We start from the raw sequence: 15687 nt of genomic DNA on the forward strand, positions 1-15687 counted from the left end.
CTGCCCAGTGTGTTGTGAACTATGCTGACCAGTGTGTTATGAGTAAGCTGCCCAGTGTGCCATGAAGTATGCTGACCAGTGTGTCATGAAATATGCTGACCAGTGTGTGATTGCGGTGTATGTGGTGTGGACTACTGTACAGTGGGGGACCAGGCATCTACAAAGAGATCGAGGATATCGCCATCGACGTCGTCCTGCTGGCCCGACAAGGCGCGCACCGCGAGGCGTGCCATGAGCCGGAGCTGCACCCTCGTCGCCGCGCCCGTCTCGCGCTCGTGCTCGCGCTCGCGCTCGACGAGCATGCGCAGCTGGCAGAGCACACCGTAGGGTGGCACGCCGAAGCGCGCGAGGCTGGCCGCCAGTGCGCGCGTCATTTCGCACGGCGGCGGCGGCGACGACAACGATGAATGCGCCGGCGCCTGCCCGATCGAGAGCGCATAGGCGCGCAGCCGTTCCCGTTCAGCAGGCGTGGCTTCGCGCCGCTTGCTGATGCGTGCCCCTCCTGCGCCCTCAACCTGGCCCTGCCCTGCTCCATCATCGTCCTTGTGGCGCTGCGACGGGCGACGCTGGACATAGAGCGTGCGCGTCCAGACGAGCGCACGCGCCGCCTCGCTCGCACCGGCGCCGTCAAGAACGACGCGGTTGCTCCAGAAGCGTCCCGCGGGATCGACGACCTCGAGCGAGGCGACGTCGGCGAGGTCCGGGAGCAGGCACGGCGTCGTGCAGACGCGCTCCTTCTCTTGCTCAAGCTGGTGCGCGCCCTGCCCTGGATTCCTGCCACGCGTGGTGATGCGCACAGCAACGCCATTGAGGATGCGGCCGTCGTCGACATCGCGCACAACGAGCAGGCGCGGCTCGACGGCGAGCACCCAGAGGTGGCGGCAGGCCTGGAGGTAGGCGCGCTGGTCGGCACTGGCACCTGCACCTGCGCTTGCACCGGCGCCCGTGCCCGTGGGGTAGCGCGGAAAGTAGGCGATGAGCAGGCCCGCGAGGCCGAGGTCGGACGCAGCAAAGGTCAGGCGGCCGCCACCGAGAAAGAGGGTGCCGAGCGCCTGCGTCGTCGCGCTGAAGCTGCCGTAGCCCTGGCCTGGAGGAGGAGCAGCAGCCGCACTCCGATACAGGTTCCGGCGCAGCACCTTGAGCACGTCGACGGAGCCGCGGCCGGCGAGGACGAGGCAGAGGCCGTTTGTGACGACGTCGCAGACGGTGCTCAGCGTCTGGAGCCGGATGCGGGCAAAGTAGTCGCCGCTGTCGGTGCTGCTGACAGTGGCCTCGTCGACGAGGCGCGCGAGCATGGCCCGGTTCGCCTCGAGGGTGGCGACGGCTTGTGGATAGGCCGAGCCGGCATACTTGAGCGCGAGCGCAAAGGCGGCGCCGCCGAGGATGTTGTACAGGGCGAGCTGGTGCGACTGGGGCGCCGTGGCGCGACGTGCGTCGCGGAGAAAGGCAGGCACGCAGGCGTCGAGCCAGGCCTGGGTGGGCGCCACGTCGTCGAGGAGGATGAGGCTGCGGGCGAGGACGCGGGCGAGGACGACGTCAGGCCGGATAGCATCAAGGTCGCGCGAGGCACGCGGCATCGCAATCTTGTCGGCCACGTCGCGCCGGCCGCTGCGGAGAAAGACGAGGGCGAGGGCGACGAGGGCGGGCACCTCGGTGATGGAGGCATCGGGCCGCCAGTCAAAGGGGCCCTCGCGCTCGGCCCGGCCGTGGGCGTCGCCGGCTGCCGACGAGCCCGTCGCCTGTGACTCGTCGTCTTCTTCCTCTTCTTCCGCGGACAGTGCTGAAGCAGTCTCGCCGCCGCCGTCGTCTGAGCCGTCGTCGTCTTCATCGCCATCGTCCGAGGCGGGGCTGCGGCGGCGCGTCATGAGTGCCTCGAGCTGGGCCACGACGTCGCGCTCCAGCTCCGTCGTCGTCGTCGTCTTGGAAGCAGACCGCCTGGCTGACGCAAGCAGGGTGAGGCCCAGTGAAAAGGCGGCGCAGAGGCAGTAGCACTCGCGCGCGACCATCTGGCTGTCGTCGGTCGTGACGCGGCGCGCAGCGAGGGCCCTGAGCGCGGTGCGCGCAGCCCAGGCGTCGTCGGTGGCCGCATGCAGCAGACCCATACCCACAAGCGCGGCGGCCTGGGTGAGCATCGTCGTGCGCAGCGGCACCGCCTCGCGCGGGAGGGCGACCTGGAGGTGCATGGAGAGCAGCGTGCGTGCGACGAGGTCGCGCGTGCCGAGAAACGAGGCGCCGAGGCCGACGAGTAGCGCAATCGACGTCGGGCCGTGGCGCTCCTTGAGGTAGCGAAAGGCGTGGATGCGGCCGAGGTGGCGCAGGTGGCCGAGCAGGCCGAGGCCGAGGACGAAACCGGCGTGCCTGGCCGTCATCGCTGGCTGTGCTGGTGCTGGGACTGCTGCTGCTGCTGCTGATGATGCTGGTCCTCCTGCCGCATTTGCCATCGACGAGTTGCTGAAGATCCAGCCGCTCTCGACGGTGTCGCCCCGCTCGAGGCAGAGCGAGAGGCCGCTGGCGACGCCGGCATGAAACTCGGGCCACTCCATCTCGGCGCTCTCGGCGTCGGGCTCGCGGTGGCTGACAACGACGTTGCCCAGCATGCGCACAGCCATGCACACGCGCTCCGTGGGGAAGCGCAGCCAGGGCTGGTAGGGCCGCGAGGCGACGGTGAGCAGGCTGCGGCCGAGCGGCGTGGCCTTGATGCGCTCCGTGACGGTGAGCAGGAGCGCACGCTGCATCTCCCCCGCCCGGTCCTCGGACACGCCCTCGGTGGCCGGGCTGGCGACGGTGACGGCCCGCCCGCTCTGCAGCATCTCGCCCACGTCGCGCAGCCGTGCGTCGGCGCCAAAGATCATGCCGCAGACGGCGTCCAGCTGGAGTGGCTGCTGCTGCTGCTGCTGTGAAAATGCCCCGTCGCTGCTGCTGCTGTGAACGGGCTCGAGGCGCGGGCCGACGGGCACCTGGTCCGGGTCCATCTGGCGTGCGAGGTCGGCGCGACCCACAAACGCATACGCCCGGCTCGTCCAGCGCGCAGGACCAGCGGTGCGGCAGCGGGCCATGGCGCCGAGCAGGGGCGCAGCGATCCGCCGGGGCAGTCGGTCCATCTCGCCCGGCGCGTCGAGGCCAGCATCGAGCATGGCGTCGACGACGCGCCGGTCGCGCTCCTCTTTCCCGTCTGTCCTTTTCTGGTCTGTCCTTGCTTTCTCTTCTCCTCTGATCGGCTGCATCCCCGTCTCCATCTGCGTGTCGCCTTCCATCTCAGTCTCGGCCGTGTTGATTGCAAACGCAGCCAGGACGCGAAAGAGGCGCACCGTCCGGGGGATAAGACTCTGTATGCGCGCGTCGCGTGTGCCAGGCAGCGGCACGCGCCGCCCCTCGACGAGCTGCTGCGCGTCGCGGTAGATGTCGCCCACGGGCTCGTAGTCGGCCTCGGCGGTGTGCTCGACACGAGCACAGGCGAGCCAGCAGCCGGGCACCAGGCGGGCCCAGTAGTCGACGACGTGGGCCCAGTGGCTGCGCTGGGCGAGGCGCGTGATGAGGCGCGCGAGCCGGGGCACGTCGTCGTGCATCGCCACCGTGTCCAGGCGCGCGTCCTGGGCGAGCGTCTCGAGGAGCACGAGCAGCGGCGCGTCGTTGTGCCGTCGACCGTGGTCGGCATCGACAGCATCGCGGCCCAGCACAACGTCGACGACTATGTCCCAGTCGCTCCGCGTGCGCGCGGCAGGCGCCGTGCTGCGCCGGGCGACGAACCACGCCCGGCGCAGCCTGGCACCCGCCGACGGCGAGGCAGCGGCGACGAGGCAGGCATCAAGAACAAGCCTGCTGAGCCGGCACCGCGGCTCGAGCTGCAGCTGTAGCTCAGCGACTGACCGCGCCTGACCGTGGTGGATGCGCACAAGCTCGAGGCCGTCGTCGTCGCCGGCCCACGTGCTCGTCAGCGTGGCCGTGCGCCAGTCGATGGCGACGGCACGCTCCACCTCGATGTCCAGCTCGACGCCTGGACCCAGCCGCAGCCGCAGTGCGCCGGCACCGTCGTCGGCGATGAACAGCAGGTCCTTTCTCGCGCGCGAACCCACTGGCACGGCGCGCGCCACGCCTCGCATTTCGCTTCCGTGGCTTTCCCTCTCGTCGTCGTGCTCTTCGACGAGGGTCAGTTGGCCAAGCGCATCGCGGCGCACCCACCTGCGCAGCAGCACACCCCTGCGCCGCCGATGGACGTACAGCACGGCACCATCGCGGCTGGTGAAAGCCTCGACATCGCCCTCGTCGTCTCCCTCGCCTTCGTCAAGCGCAATCTCTGCCAGGGGCGCCAGGTAGGCAAAGCCCTGGGCGAAGCGGCCAAAACACTCGAGGCCCGGTCCTTCTTGGCCACTTGCTGCTGGTGCTGCTACTACTGCTGCTGCTGCTGGTGCGACGACAGCCTGTCCCGAGCCAGCGACTGCCGATCGGCGGCTGCTGGTGCGTCTCTGGTGCTGGTGCTGCTGCTGCGATGGCGCATCCAAGTCATCATCACGAGGACCAGCTACGCCAGAGGGACGGGCCTGCCTGCGCATGGCCGGACCGCTCGATGAGTTGGAGGCGAGGCGCGCCATGACGCTCGCTCGTCGCCGCGTCACCGTAGCCGGTGCCGCACCAGTAGCAGCAGCAAAGGACGACGAGGCGACGGCGTCTGATGCGGCCGCACCGTCGCTGCTGCTGGCGACGGCAGCCATGTGCGACGAGGCGCGCGGCCGCGGGGTGCCACTGCGCCGCGGGCTGCCGCTGCGTGCATCGAGCTCCTCAAAGACGTTGAGCATCTCCTCCATGTCGGCGTCGCGCACCTCGGCCGAGTCGCCATCGCGGCGGCGCGCCTCGTCGGCATCGCCCAGCAGCGCCCGCGCCGGCGTCTGTGCAGGCGGTCGGTGGTGGTGGTGAGCTCGTTGCACCGTCGCCGTGGCTGCTGCTGCTGACGACGACGACGACGATGAGGAGGGATGGCGCGGCGTCGTGGTGGCGTACTGCTGCTGCTGCTGCTGCATGGGCAGCGACGAGAAGCGGGCGCTGCGGCGTCGCACGCCCATGTCCTCGCCCGCGGAAGCCCCAGCACCGGCAGACTCGAGCAGGCGCGAGCTTCGTCTGCGCTGCTGCTGCTGCTGGACCACCATCGAAGGCGGCCTCCTCTTGCTTGCCACCATCGCCTTCTTCTCCATGCCCACTTGCTGCTCTTCCTCCCCCTCCTCCTCCAAGAGAATAGGCGCACGGCCGTGCATGTATGCATAGATGACCACCACCCTCCTGCGCGCATCGAGAGCGACGAGGAGCGGGGTGCGGCTGTCGGGGGCGACAAAGATGACGCGCTCCTCGATGCGGTTGAACGGCACCGGTCGGCCCACCGCTCGTCTGCGCACGCCTTCGACATCGTCGCCATCGCAGAGGGCGCTCACGACATCGACGGGCTTGAAGTCGTCAAAGGGCCTGCGCAGGTAGAAGAGCGTCGAGAGCGGGCCTGCTTCTTCGTCGTCGTCGTCTGCCATTGTCTCGTCGCCTGCCGAGCCACGCCATCGCTCGACGCGGTCTTCGGCCTCGGCCTCGCGCTGGACAAAGAAGCCGGCGTCACTCCTGCCATCGCCGCTGCTCCCACTGCCACTCTCGCCCTCGCCCTCGCCCTCACCACCAAGGGCAAAGAGGCGCGCAGGGCGAAAGTCGAGCTTGCGCATGTGCTCCTGGCCCGACTGCGGCAGGTGCAGCAGCAGCGTGCTGCCGACGAGGATGCACAGTGCCCGTGCTCGTGCTCTTGCTGGCGCTCTCGCCCCCATTCGCTTCGTCTTTGTCGCCGGTGCGGGCGCAGGGGAGGCTGAGGCGCGAAAGAGCTTCTGGAGCGCCGACGTGACTTCGTCCGATGCTGCTGTTGGCCTGTCTCCTTCTCTTCTCTCCACCGAGCTGGTCATCGCAGTTGGCAGCTGCTCGTCCCACGTCGGCCCAACGTCGATCCACACCCACGCGGCGTCAACGATGATGCCCCTCGGCCGATCTGTCGCAGTGGCAGCGGCAGTGGCAGCGGCCGCCTGGGAAAAGTCAAACAGGCGCACGACCTCGTCCTGCCCACCGCGCGTCCACACGAGGCGCTGTCCGCCGGTGCGCCAGCTGAGCGTGCCCGTCGCATCGCACCGCAGTGCGCCTCCCTCCTCGTTGTCTGTCTCTCCGTGCCTCGCTGCTGCGCCTGATCGCACACCGGATCGCAGCGCCCGAACGCGTTCAGCCGTGCTCATGGCGCCTGTTCTGTGTGTCTGCCCCTGTCCCTGTCCATGGCCTCTCTTGCCAGCGCTGGGATGGGCATGCGCCGACGTCGAAGCAGCAGGATACAGGACCGCGTCGACGAGGGCATCGAGCGCAGCCCGCTCGCGCGCCCCGCCGTCCTGCGCCAGCCGCGCCGCAGCGGTGCGGTCCAGCACGAGCTGCGCCGTCGTTGCCATGTCCTCTCCCCCTCTTGTTCCCAGTCTTGTCGTTCTACACAAGGAAGAAAAGGCACCGGCTGTAAGACAGACGACAGGGACGCGTCTATTTTGAGAAGAGTCGATCTAGTGTTGCTCTTCTTCTCTCCCTCCACGCGACCGCCCCGTCTCACTTTTTCAGAAGTCAGAAGTCTGACAAGATGGAATTGAAAAATGGTCACATTGCACATTGGAATTACTGATGGATGAGTGGATGAATGGATGAATGAGGAATGGTGATGGTGTGTGAAAAACGTCTATGAAGGAGAGACATCTACGAGAAAAAGTAGAGGCTGTTGCGCGTCTCCTTTACGTCAAAGGAGCCCTTGGTCGGGATCGGCGGCAGGGCCTCGCCGAGGTCGACGTAGTAGGGCAGCCCGCTGCGGTCCTGGCGCGAGCGGCGTCCCCTTGCCTTGCTCCTCCCCTTTGTCTTTGTTGCTGCTGTCGTCGTTGCGACTTCCTCTCCCTGCTCGCCCGCGACGCTGACTTCGCCGTCGTCGATGCTGATGTCCTCGCCGCTGCTGCCGTGGACCTCGTCGTCGCCGCCAATCTCCTCGGCGTCGCCTGTGACTTCCTCGCTGTTGGCTTCCTCGCCATCGTTGTCCAAATCGAGGAGGCGCGCCTGGCGCTCCATCTCGCCCGCCGAGGCCAGCCCACGCTTGGCGGCGCGCTGCTCGCGGCGCGCTCGCAGCTTGTCGGCCGCCTCGCGCGGCACGCGGAACCCACGGTAGCGGTCCAGGAACTCGTCGCGCAGCTCGCCGAGCAGATTGCGGCTGTGCAGGCGCACAAACGTGTCGCGGATCAGCTCGCTCATCGTGTCAATGTCGCACGCGTGCGTCCAGTAGCTGTCGTGCACGGCGGCAAACGTCAGGTCGATGTGGCGGCACTCGAGCGCGGTAAGCATCATGTGCGTCGCATCGAGGCTGTGGATGAAATTGGGCGGAAAGGCGCTCGCCTGCTTCGGCGGCGACACCTGCGTGTTCGTCTGCGGGTCGTGGAGAAAGACGGTGCGCATGGCCGTCATGACCTGGCGCCGCGTCACCTTGCGGTACGGCTGCACGACGGGCAGGTCGAGGGGCGTGGTCCAGATGACCGACGTCATCTGCTCGCGCTTGCTGGCCTCGTCGAGCGCGCGCGCCTTTGTCGTCGCCGTCAAACGAGCAGCGTCGCTGTCTCCAGCGCTACTGCCACCAGCAGCGGCAGCAGCGAGGCCGTCCATGGCCTGTATGCGCGCAGGCGGGATGCTCTTGGCGATCAGAAAGGCGCTCTCATGCAGCCAGTGCTGGATCAGCTCGGCGCCCGTAAAGAGGTCGCCGATGCAGTTCATAATGACCTTGGCCAGGTACGAGGCGGCCTGCCACAGATCCTCGTGCGCAATGTCGCCCCGGTCCGCCAGCTGGCGCTGCACCTGGTTCTTGGCGCCGATGAACGTGACGCCGTAGACGGTCGTCATGACCGTCTGCTTGACGACCTTGCGCGTGACCTTGCCCTCGAGGATGCGCGCGAGGCGCTGTGCTTCACCACTCCCTTGCCCGTTGCTCTTACTCTTGTCGCTGCTGCCCTCGTCGCTGCCGCCCTTGTCGTCGCTGTTGTCAACCACGGTACTCTGGCCAGCCGCATCGCGCGCCAGCTGCTCAATCACGAGGTCAGCCACGCCCGTGTACACATCCGACGGCCGCTCGCCCTGGCTGAGATTGACCTGCTTGGCGCCCGCCAGGTCGCCGCCGAGCGCGGCGTAGTGCTGCAGGCCATTGCACGTGCCGTCCTGGTGCACGGGCAGCTGCGACTCGTACGCCTCGGGGCCCTCGGGGTGGTCGAGGGCAGCGACGAGCTCAAAGCACGTGGCGAGGCACTGCCAGGGATCGTCGGCCGCGAGCCACCAGCGACCTGAACCAGACTCGGCGAGCGGGTCGGCCACAGCGGCGCGCACGTCGGCCTCGTGGTCGATGGCAAACTGCTCGCGCTCGGCGAAGCTCGCCTTGTCGTACCCATAGACGTTGGCGAGGTGGATGCGGAGCCAGCGCAGGCCCGAGCGGCCCAGCGGCTTGGCGTCGGCAAACAGCAGCAGCCCACGGCAGAGGTCGTTGCCCATGTGGTTGAGGTGCGGGGGGATCGGGTAGGCGCGCCCGCGGAAGTCCATGTTGTGGGGGAAGTAGAAGCGCTCGCCGGCAAAGGCACGCGCAATCTCAAGCTTGTAGTTGACGTCGCACCGCTGCGAGTGGTTGTTCGCCCGCTCCTGGTGGTGGTGCTTGAGCCGGCCCAAGTAAGTGGCCCGCGCCTTGAGGTCCGTCTCGTAGTCGGCGGGCCGCTCGGGCTCCTTGGATGCCGGCTCCAGCGGGGGCATGTCCGCCACATCGGTGCCGGCATTCCACACGCGCGTCATGACGTCGAGCACCTTGCCGTTGACGACCCAGGGCGTGGAGCCCAGCACGTCGAGCCCCGCCAGCACCGTCTCGAGGTGGTGGTTGTCAGACGCCTCGCGGAGATAGGAGCCCTGCTCGGCCGAGTCCTTGTAGCGCATCGCAGACGTCTTCATCGACAGGTAGCCGCCCGAATCGTGGCTGAGCCAGAGGCGTGGGGGTACGAGCATGGGCAGGTGGCGCGCATGGAACGTCTCGCCGAGCGACTCGCGGTCGAGGCGCTTGGCCACGACGTCGTTGGCCCGGATGACACCCAGCTTCTTGCCCTGCACGTACTGGTACGCCGAGTAGAATGCCGGCTGGTCCTCGACCCACTGCACGCCGTCGCGGTCCTGTCCCCGGCGGACTACCGTGGCAGCAGCCATGAGGTGCTGGACCAGGTAGCTGCCGACCTTGGCGCGGGTGGACTGGGACCACTGCGCAGCGGCCTCATGGCCGGTGCCGCCCACGCCACCGGCGGCCGCCTGGTCGCGCTGCCACTGGCGCAGGTTGCGGCGCGCCTCGTGGTCGAGCAGGCCGCGCTTGCGCAGCACCTCGTGGGCTGCCTTGGCGTTGGTGAAAATCTCGGGGTGGCTGCGTGTGAGGCCGACGTGGTACTCCTGCTCGATGGCTCGGCCGACGCTGATGAGGGCGCGCGTCGTCTTGATGCCGTGGGCGACGCCGCCGGTGCCCATCATGCGCATCAGCACGAGAATCACGGTGAGTGCCATCTTGCTCGGCTCGACGAGCTGGAGAAAGGGCAGGACCTCGACCTCGAGCGGGGTGCCGCGGCTGCCATACGAGGTGCGCTGAGCCTCGCGCGCCCGAATTGCCTCGAGGTCGTCCTGCAGCCGCGTCTCGAGTCGCTTGAACCAGGCCCACATCCACTCCTGCAGCTGGCGCGACTGCAGCTTGCCCGCATTGTGCAGGCCCAGCTCCTCGAGGTTCGACGCATTGAAGGCGAGGCGCTTCTTGGCCGCCTCCAGTGCGCTCTCCTCGAGCCACTTCTGGCGCTCGTACGGGTCGCTGAACGTGGCCCGTGCCTCGTGCACCACGTTGAGGTTCTCCTGGAGCAGCTGCAGGTTGAACGGCACCTCTTCCTCGCCTGTCTTGCGCGAGCGTGCCTGGACGGGCCGCAGCGGCGTGAGCTGCTGCTGCTGCTCAGCCGTGCCCTGTGCCTGCTGCTGCTCGCCCATGGCATGGCCTGCCTCGTCGCTGGCCGTCTGCTGCGCCGCGGCGTCGAGGGTCCGTGCGGCGCGGTCGAGCTCGGCCGAGGCTGCAACGTCGGCCGCGTCGGCAGCGGCGGCGACGAGATACTGGAGTACGGTGCGGGCGTCGGGCTCCATCTCGCGGCCAGTGCCACGCCGGGTGACGACGAGGTGGTCGAGGCCACCAGAAGCAGCATCGTCGTCGGACCGTGTCATGTAAGGGTTCAGGACGACGTCGTGGAGATCGAGGCCGAGGCGGCGCACGCTCGCGAGCAGGTAGGCGAGCGAGTTGTGCCGCGAGGGGTAGCGGTTGGTGCGCAGCATGCGCACGACGCCCTTGGCCAGCACGGCAATCGTCGCCTCGTTGGGCGATGGGTCGGCATTGATGTTGCCCTCGCCGTCGACGCCGCTCTCCATGTGCGCAAACAGGTCCCAGCTGCGCTCGACCCACAGCGACCGGTTCGCAGCGCTGTCCTCGCGCCAGGCCTGGGAGAGGTACATGGCCAGCATGGCGTTGTACGTCTCGACGTCGAGCGGCGACGGTGATCGTGCAGCAGACGACGAGGAAGATGAAGGAGTGGCTGAAGCAGCGGCAGAGTAGCTCGCCTGTGCGGCACGGTACGAGGCCTCGGCACGCACGTCGCTGAAGATCTTGTTGGCGCGGCCGACCATGCCGGTGCTGATGCACGCGCGCAGAATCGAGATGCTCTCGAGCGACTTGCTCGGCGGGAAGATGGCGTGCTCGTCGTCGAGGGCGTGCAGCGTCGCCCCGCTCAACTCGCCAAAGCTCAGCTGGCCCTGGCTGCTGCTCCGCGTCCTCGTGCGCTTGCCGTTTGCCGCACGCCGGAGCGCATCCGCGTGCGAGTCGACGACGTGCTCGGGCAGTGGCGTCGGCAGCATTGTCCGCCTGCTGCTGCTGCTCCCGCTATGACTGCTACTTGCGCCCAATCCCAGCGGCTGGTAGCGGCCCATTGCGCTCCCACTCGTTTCGGCCGTCCCAGGCGCCGTCGCAGCTGCTGCCGCCGTCGCTGCCGCGGCTGACCGAACCGCAGCCGTCTGCTGGAGCGCCCACGACGACGACGACGACGCTGCGCGCGCAGCCATCGCCCGCCGCCGCGCCGCCGCAGACGCCGCTCCCCTGGCAATGCTGATCCGTGACAGCATCCCGAGGCCGAGTAGTCTTCTTGTATTGGTGGTGGTAGTAGAGCTTTCCACTCCCGGCCTCGAGCTTCTCTTGCGTTTGATTTTTTCGTCTTCCACATTTTTTTTTTCTTGTTTCTCCAGAAATTTGCTCACACGATGAGGGAAGCATCTTATGTAAGCGCAACTTGTCAGCATCCGTCATCACGACGCGTCTGAGTAATAGTCGCGCACAAACAGAAATAAAGCTCGTTAGAAGCAGCGTGTGTATTGTTCCTCCAGAAGAGCTGCAACAGATGGCACCGAGCAGCAGCAGCAGGGGCGTGCTCGCCCCCTCGAGCCCCCCACGGCAGGCGCAGGTCAAGGCGTGCAGCACCATCGTGGGGCCCTCGCGGCTCGCGCACGAGGCAAAGGCCGGCGTGCGCGCGCTGCAGGAGGCGCTGCCGGCGCAGAAGCGCGCCCAGTCGGCCTTTCTCGCGCGCTCGTCGAAGATCCAGCGGGGCCATGCGCGTGCCCGGGCCCAGGCCAGGCAGGCCGAGACGAGCGCTGCTGCTCGACCAAGGACAAATGACGACCTCGAGGCGCGGCCCAGTGTGCGGCCCAGCGTGCTTCTGCCAGGGAGGCACGGACACGAGCAGGAGCAGGAGCAGGAGCAGGAGCAGGACCGCGATGAGCGGATGCGCGTGCTGCACCGCCTCGAGCCAGGCCCCGGCTCGCTGGACGAGGCACCAGAATGGGACCGCGACTGGGAGCGCTTCGAGCCCCTGTCGCGGACGCGGCTGCGGCGACGGCTCGTGCCCCACGAGACGCTCCTCGGCTTCGTCGACGGCCGCTTTCTGCTCCCACCGCCACTGCTCTACTCGGTCTGCACGCCGGGCACGCGCGACGGCGACTTTGACGTGCCCGTCGACGGCGACTGGCTCACCATCTGTGTCCTCGCCGAAAAGGGCCCGCTGCGCGAGACGCGCGACACCTCCCGGCCAGACAGCAGCGAGCACGAGCGAGAGCATAGGGAGGAAGCACCACCGAGGCAGCGTCGTTACATGACGGCCAAGCTCGTCGATCTGGCCACTGGCACCGACTCGGCGCGCGGCGACGCGGAGCTGCTGATGACCGTCTTTGAGGCCGAGCGCACGTGGCGCGACGCCGACGGCAAGCGGCACTACTCGGGCGGCAGCGGGGGCGCCTTTGAGCGGCTCCAGATCGAGCAGCCGGGCGCGGTGCTGTGCCTGCTCAACCCAAAGGTGCGCCGGGGTGGGCGCGATCGCTATTCAGCAGCAGCAGCAGGGGCATCATCAGCAGGAGCAGGAGCAAGGGCAAGAGCAGCAGCATACGGAGACGATGGCGATGGCAGCCGGCTCATGTGCCTCAATCCCACCGCCGCCAGCAGCCTCGTCGTCGTCGGCTACGCGGCCGACCACGGCGAGTGCGAGGCGATCAAGCAGGATGGCACGCGCTGCGCCCGCTTCGTGGACCGCCGCACGGGCGCACACGCCTGCGCCTTCCACGTTGCCAATGCCCTCGAGCGCACAAAGAACGGCCGCCAGGAGCTGGCCAGCAGCGCCTCGACGAGCTTCCGGCCCGCCGCGCGCAACGGCAGCAGCAACGGCCTGTTTGGTCTCTCCGACGGCCTGGGGCTGAACGGTGGCGGCAGGACGGCCACGTTTGTCTCGCACCACCGTGGACCGTTGCCCTCGGCGAGAGACCCTAGGAGCAGCGCATTCGACGTCGCCGGCAGCTTCGGCCGAGATCGCCAGCGCAGGGAGGCGACCCGCAAGCGCGAGCAGCAGCTGGACCAGCTGACGTCTTCGCTGGCGCCGACTACTGCTCGCAAACGGCCCCGGCTCGACCTGTCCGACGTCGGCCTCGAGGACCAGCACCGGGCCAACAGCGTCGGCGGCAAGGCCCTCCTCGATGCCCAGCACCTCGTCAGTGGCGGCGACAGCAGCTGCCCACCGCCCACGCAGGACGGTGTGGCCGCATCCAAGAAGCGCACATTTGCGTACGGTGCAGAGACGATCAAGAAGATCGGCTTCGACCCCTTTCAGTCTGCTATTACCCCCTCACAGCAACGAAGGACTCCATCGAGTGCGCCATCTGCACACCCTTCCGGCGCCTCGAGCAGGGTAAGTCTTTTTTCCTGCACCAGTCCTGAGACATGCGACTGATTGATCCCGCCCCACCAGCTCCTGGCCAGGCACGCCGCGGCACCCGGCTCGCTGCCGGCACCCAAGCTGCATGCGAGAGTGGCAAAGGCACGGCCCAACGTGCGCGCACCGCCCCGCGCAGCCCCTTCCCACCAGCTCGACGAGGACCTCTCCGACCTCGGCTCGGACCTGGGTCTGGACTCTGACTCTAATAACTCCGGCTCTGACCTAGACATTGTGTAATTCATCGCAGCATCTTTCCATCATTCTTCATTCTGTAGCATTCAATCAATCAATTCCTCCCACTCCACAGAGAGAGAGGCGCGTCCAGATCTCTCAGCCCACGTGTCAATTCTTCGTGGCAAACGAAGAGGGATTTTTTCGAGCTTTCTTTTTCCCAAGGGAGAAAGAGAAAAAAGTTAGCTTTTAGCGAGAGACGGCGGCGGTTTCTTCTCCTTTCCATCGGCTCTTCTGCACTCTCAGAACCCAGACGAGACTAGGACACACTACCACATAACCACACAATGGCGGTCATTGGAAAGATCTACGGCTACAAGGCGCACCCTAAAGTCAGCAGGGTGAGTAGCCCTGCGCAGCGATACCCAGTCATTGTGACGGAAGCGGGAGAGGAAAGGCGCTGACGTGGTGGTCCCTCTTTCTAACAGTCGCTGGCCGCGGCCAAGATCAACGGCGTCGAGCTCGAGGTCTCAAAGTGCTCTGTCATGGACGGCGACAACCTGAAGCCCGAGTACACCTCCAAGTTCCCCCTGGGCCGGATCCCGGGCTTTGAGGGCACCGACGGCCTCAAGCTCATCGAGGCCCGCTCCATCGCTCGCTACGGTGAGTGCTTGCTTGCGCCTTCGTCCACATGATGCGATTGTCGGTGTGGGCCTTGTGCCTGCGCCGATCAGTTTATCCCTGTCTTAAGACTATGTGTGTCGAGATATTTCTCAGCATAATGCCCTGATTCCCCTTCTTCTCTTGCGAATTCTTTTGATGAGGAGAATGGATCGCTGACAGAAGAGTGTCGTCTCCACAGTCGCTGGCCTGTCGGACAATGCCAAGCTGCTGGGCACGGACAAGAACAGCGAGGCCGAGGTCGAGCAGTGGATCTCGTTTGGTGACGAGGAGCTCTTCAACCCCGTCTCGGCCCTCCTCCAGTTCTACTGGAACCGGCTCCCCTACAACAAGGTGGTGCGTGCAGAGCCGCCCACTAGTTTCCTCGCATTTGAGCTTCAGCTGACCCACTGGATGATCTGATTCCACAGGCCGAGCAGAAGGCGTGGGACAGGTTCCACGCCAGCCTGGCCTACCTCGAGGCGCACCTCAAGAAGCAGACGTTCCTCGTCGGCCACCGCATCACCCTCGCCGACCTCACTGTCGCGTCGGACCTCCAATTTGCCTACCTGCGTGTCGCTGGCCAGGAGGTGCGCGACAAGTACCCCAACGTGAGCCGGTACTACAACACCGTCATCAACCAGCCCACCGTGCTCGACGTCTACGCGGGCAACGGCGACCTGCTCGCCGAGAACGCCAAGTTTGTGCCGCCAAAGAAGGAGCCCAAGGCTGCTGCTGCTGCCCCGGCTGCCGCTGCCGGTGCCGCCGCTGCTGCTGCTCCTGCCGCTGCCAAGAAGGCCGACAAGAAGAAGGACAACGACGACGACGACGATGACACGCCCAAGCCGGCGCCGGCGCCCAAGCACCCCTGCGCGTCACTGCCCGCCAGCCCGTTCATCATCGACGAGGCCAAGCGCAACTACTCGAACTGGGACACGCCCGACTTCCTCAAGTGGTTCTACGAGAACTTTGACAAGCAGGGCTGGTCCATCTGGCGCTTCGACTTCAAGTACAACGAGGAGCTCAACATGGTCTTTATGTCGGCCAACCAGATTGGCGGCTTCTTTGACCGCCTCGAGGCGTCGCGCAAGTACGTCATGGGTGCCGGCGGTGTCTACGGTGTGGACAAGAACAGCAAGATTGCCGGTGCCATCATCCTCCGCGGCGACGACCCCAACGTCGTCCTCGGCGTCGCGCCGGACCTCGAGAGCTACGCCGTCACGCCCCTGGACCCCTTCAACAAGGCCGACGACAAGAAGTTCTTCGAGGAGGCTCTTGCCTGGGAGGGCGAGATTGACGGGCTCAAGTACAACCAGGGCAAGTTCCTCAAGTAGACGCCTGTCCTCTTCTTTCTCTCATCTTTGCGCGCGAGAGAGAGAGAGAGTGATGCTGTTGTAGTGTAGACCCATCTGAGACGAGAACGGCACGTGCTTCACACGTCGAAAAATTCCAACTTTTTTTGGTCGTCTTTTCTGAAATTTCCTCTGCT

The 15687-nt window shown here is 66.6% G+C and overlaps 4 protein-coding genes across 4 annotated transcripts; 2 read left to right on the plus strand and 2 right to left on the minus strand.

Annotated features, from left to right (window-relative positions):
• Nucleotides 1-131: 131 nt before the first annotated feature.
• On the minus strand, nt 132-6449 carry FA10DRAFT_304408 (hypothetical protein; the record flags this gene model as incomplete). The annotated part of the gene is made up of 1 exon (XM_025525352.1): nt 132-6449. The coding sequence occupies one exon, from the start codon at nt 6447-6449 to the stop codon at nt 132-134; it is 6318 nt and encodes a 2105-aa protein (XP_025374177.1).
• Nucleotides 6450-6617: 168 nt separating this feature from the next.
• FA10DRAFT_304409 (DNA/RNA polymerase) lies at nt 6618-11238 on the minus strand (the record flags this gene model as incomplete). The annotated part of the gene is made up of 1 exon (XM_025525353.1): nt 6618-11238. One exon carries the CDS (start codon nt 11236-11238, stop codon nt 6742-6744), a length of 4497 nt encoding a protein of 1498 aa, XP_025374178.1. The 3' UTR covers nt 6618-6741.
• A 272-nt stretch (nt 11239-11510) lies between these two features.
• FA10DRAFT_281798 (hypothetical protein) lies at nt 11511-13604 on the plus strand (the record flags this gene model as incomplete). Its single annotated transcript, XM_025523719.1, has 2 exons — nt 11511-13340; nt 13401-13604. The coding sequence occupies 2 exons, from the start codon at nt 11511-11513 to the stop codon at nt 13602-13604; spliced, it is 2034 nt and encodes a 677-aa protein (XP_025374179.1).
• A 242-nt stretch (nt 13605-13846) lies between these two features.
• FA10DRAFT_269600 (eEF1-gamma domain-containing protein) lies at nt 13847-15652 on the plus strand. The gene is made up of 4 exons (XM_025522809.1): nt 13847-13939; nt 14027-14201; nt 14401-14555; nt 14630-15652. Exons 1-4 carry the CDS (start codon nt 13886-13888, stop codon nt 15530-15532), a joined length of 1287 nt encoding a protein of 428 aa, XP_025374180.1. The 5' UTR covers nt 13847-13885; the 3' UTR covers nt 15533-15652.
• Nucleotides 15653-15687: the final 35 nt, after the last annotated feature.

The sequence above is a fragment of the Acaromyces ingoldii genome (assembly GCF_003144295.1).
Source record: "Acaromyces ingoldii strain MCA 4198 unplaced genomic scaffold FA10scaffold_8, whole genome shotgun sequence".
Classification (NCBI taxonomy): Eukaryota; Fungi; Basidiomycota; class Exobasidiomycetes; order Exobasidiales; family Cryptobasidiaceae; genus Acaromyces; species Acaromyces ingoldii.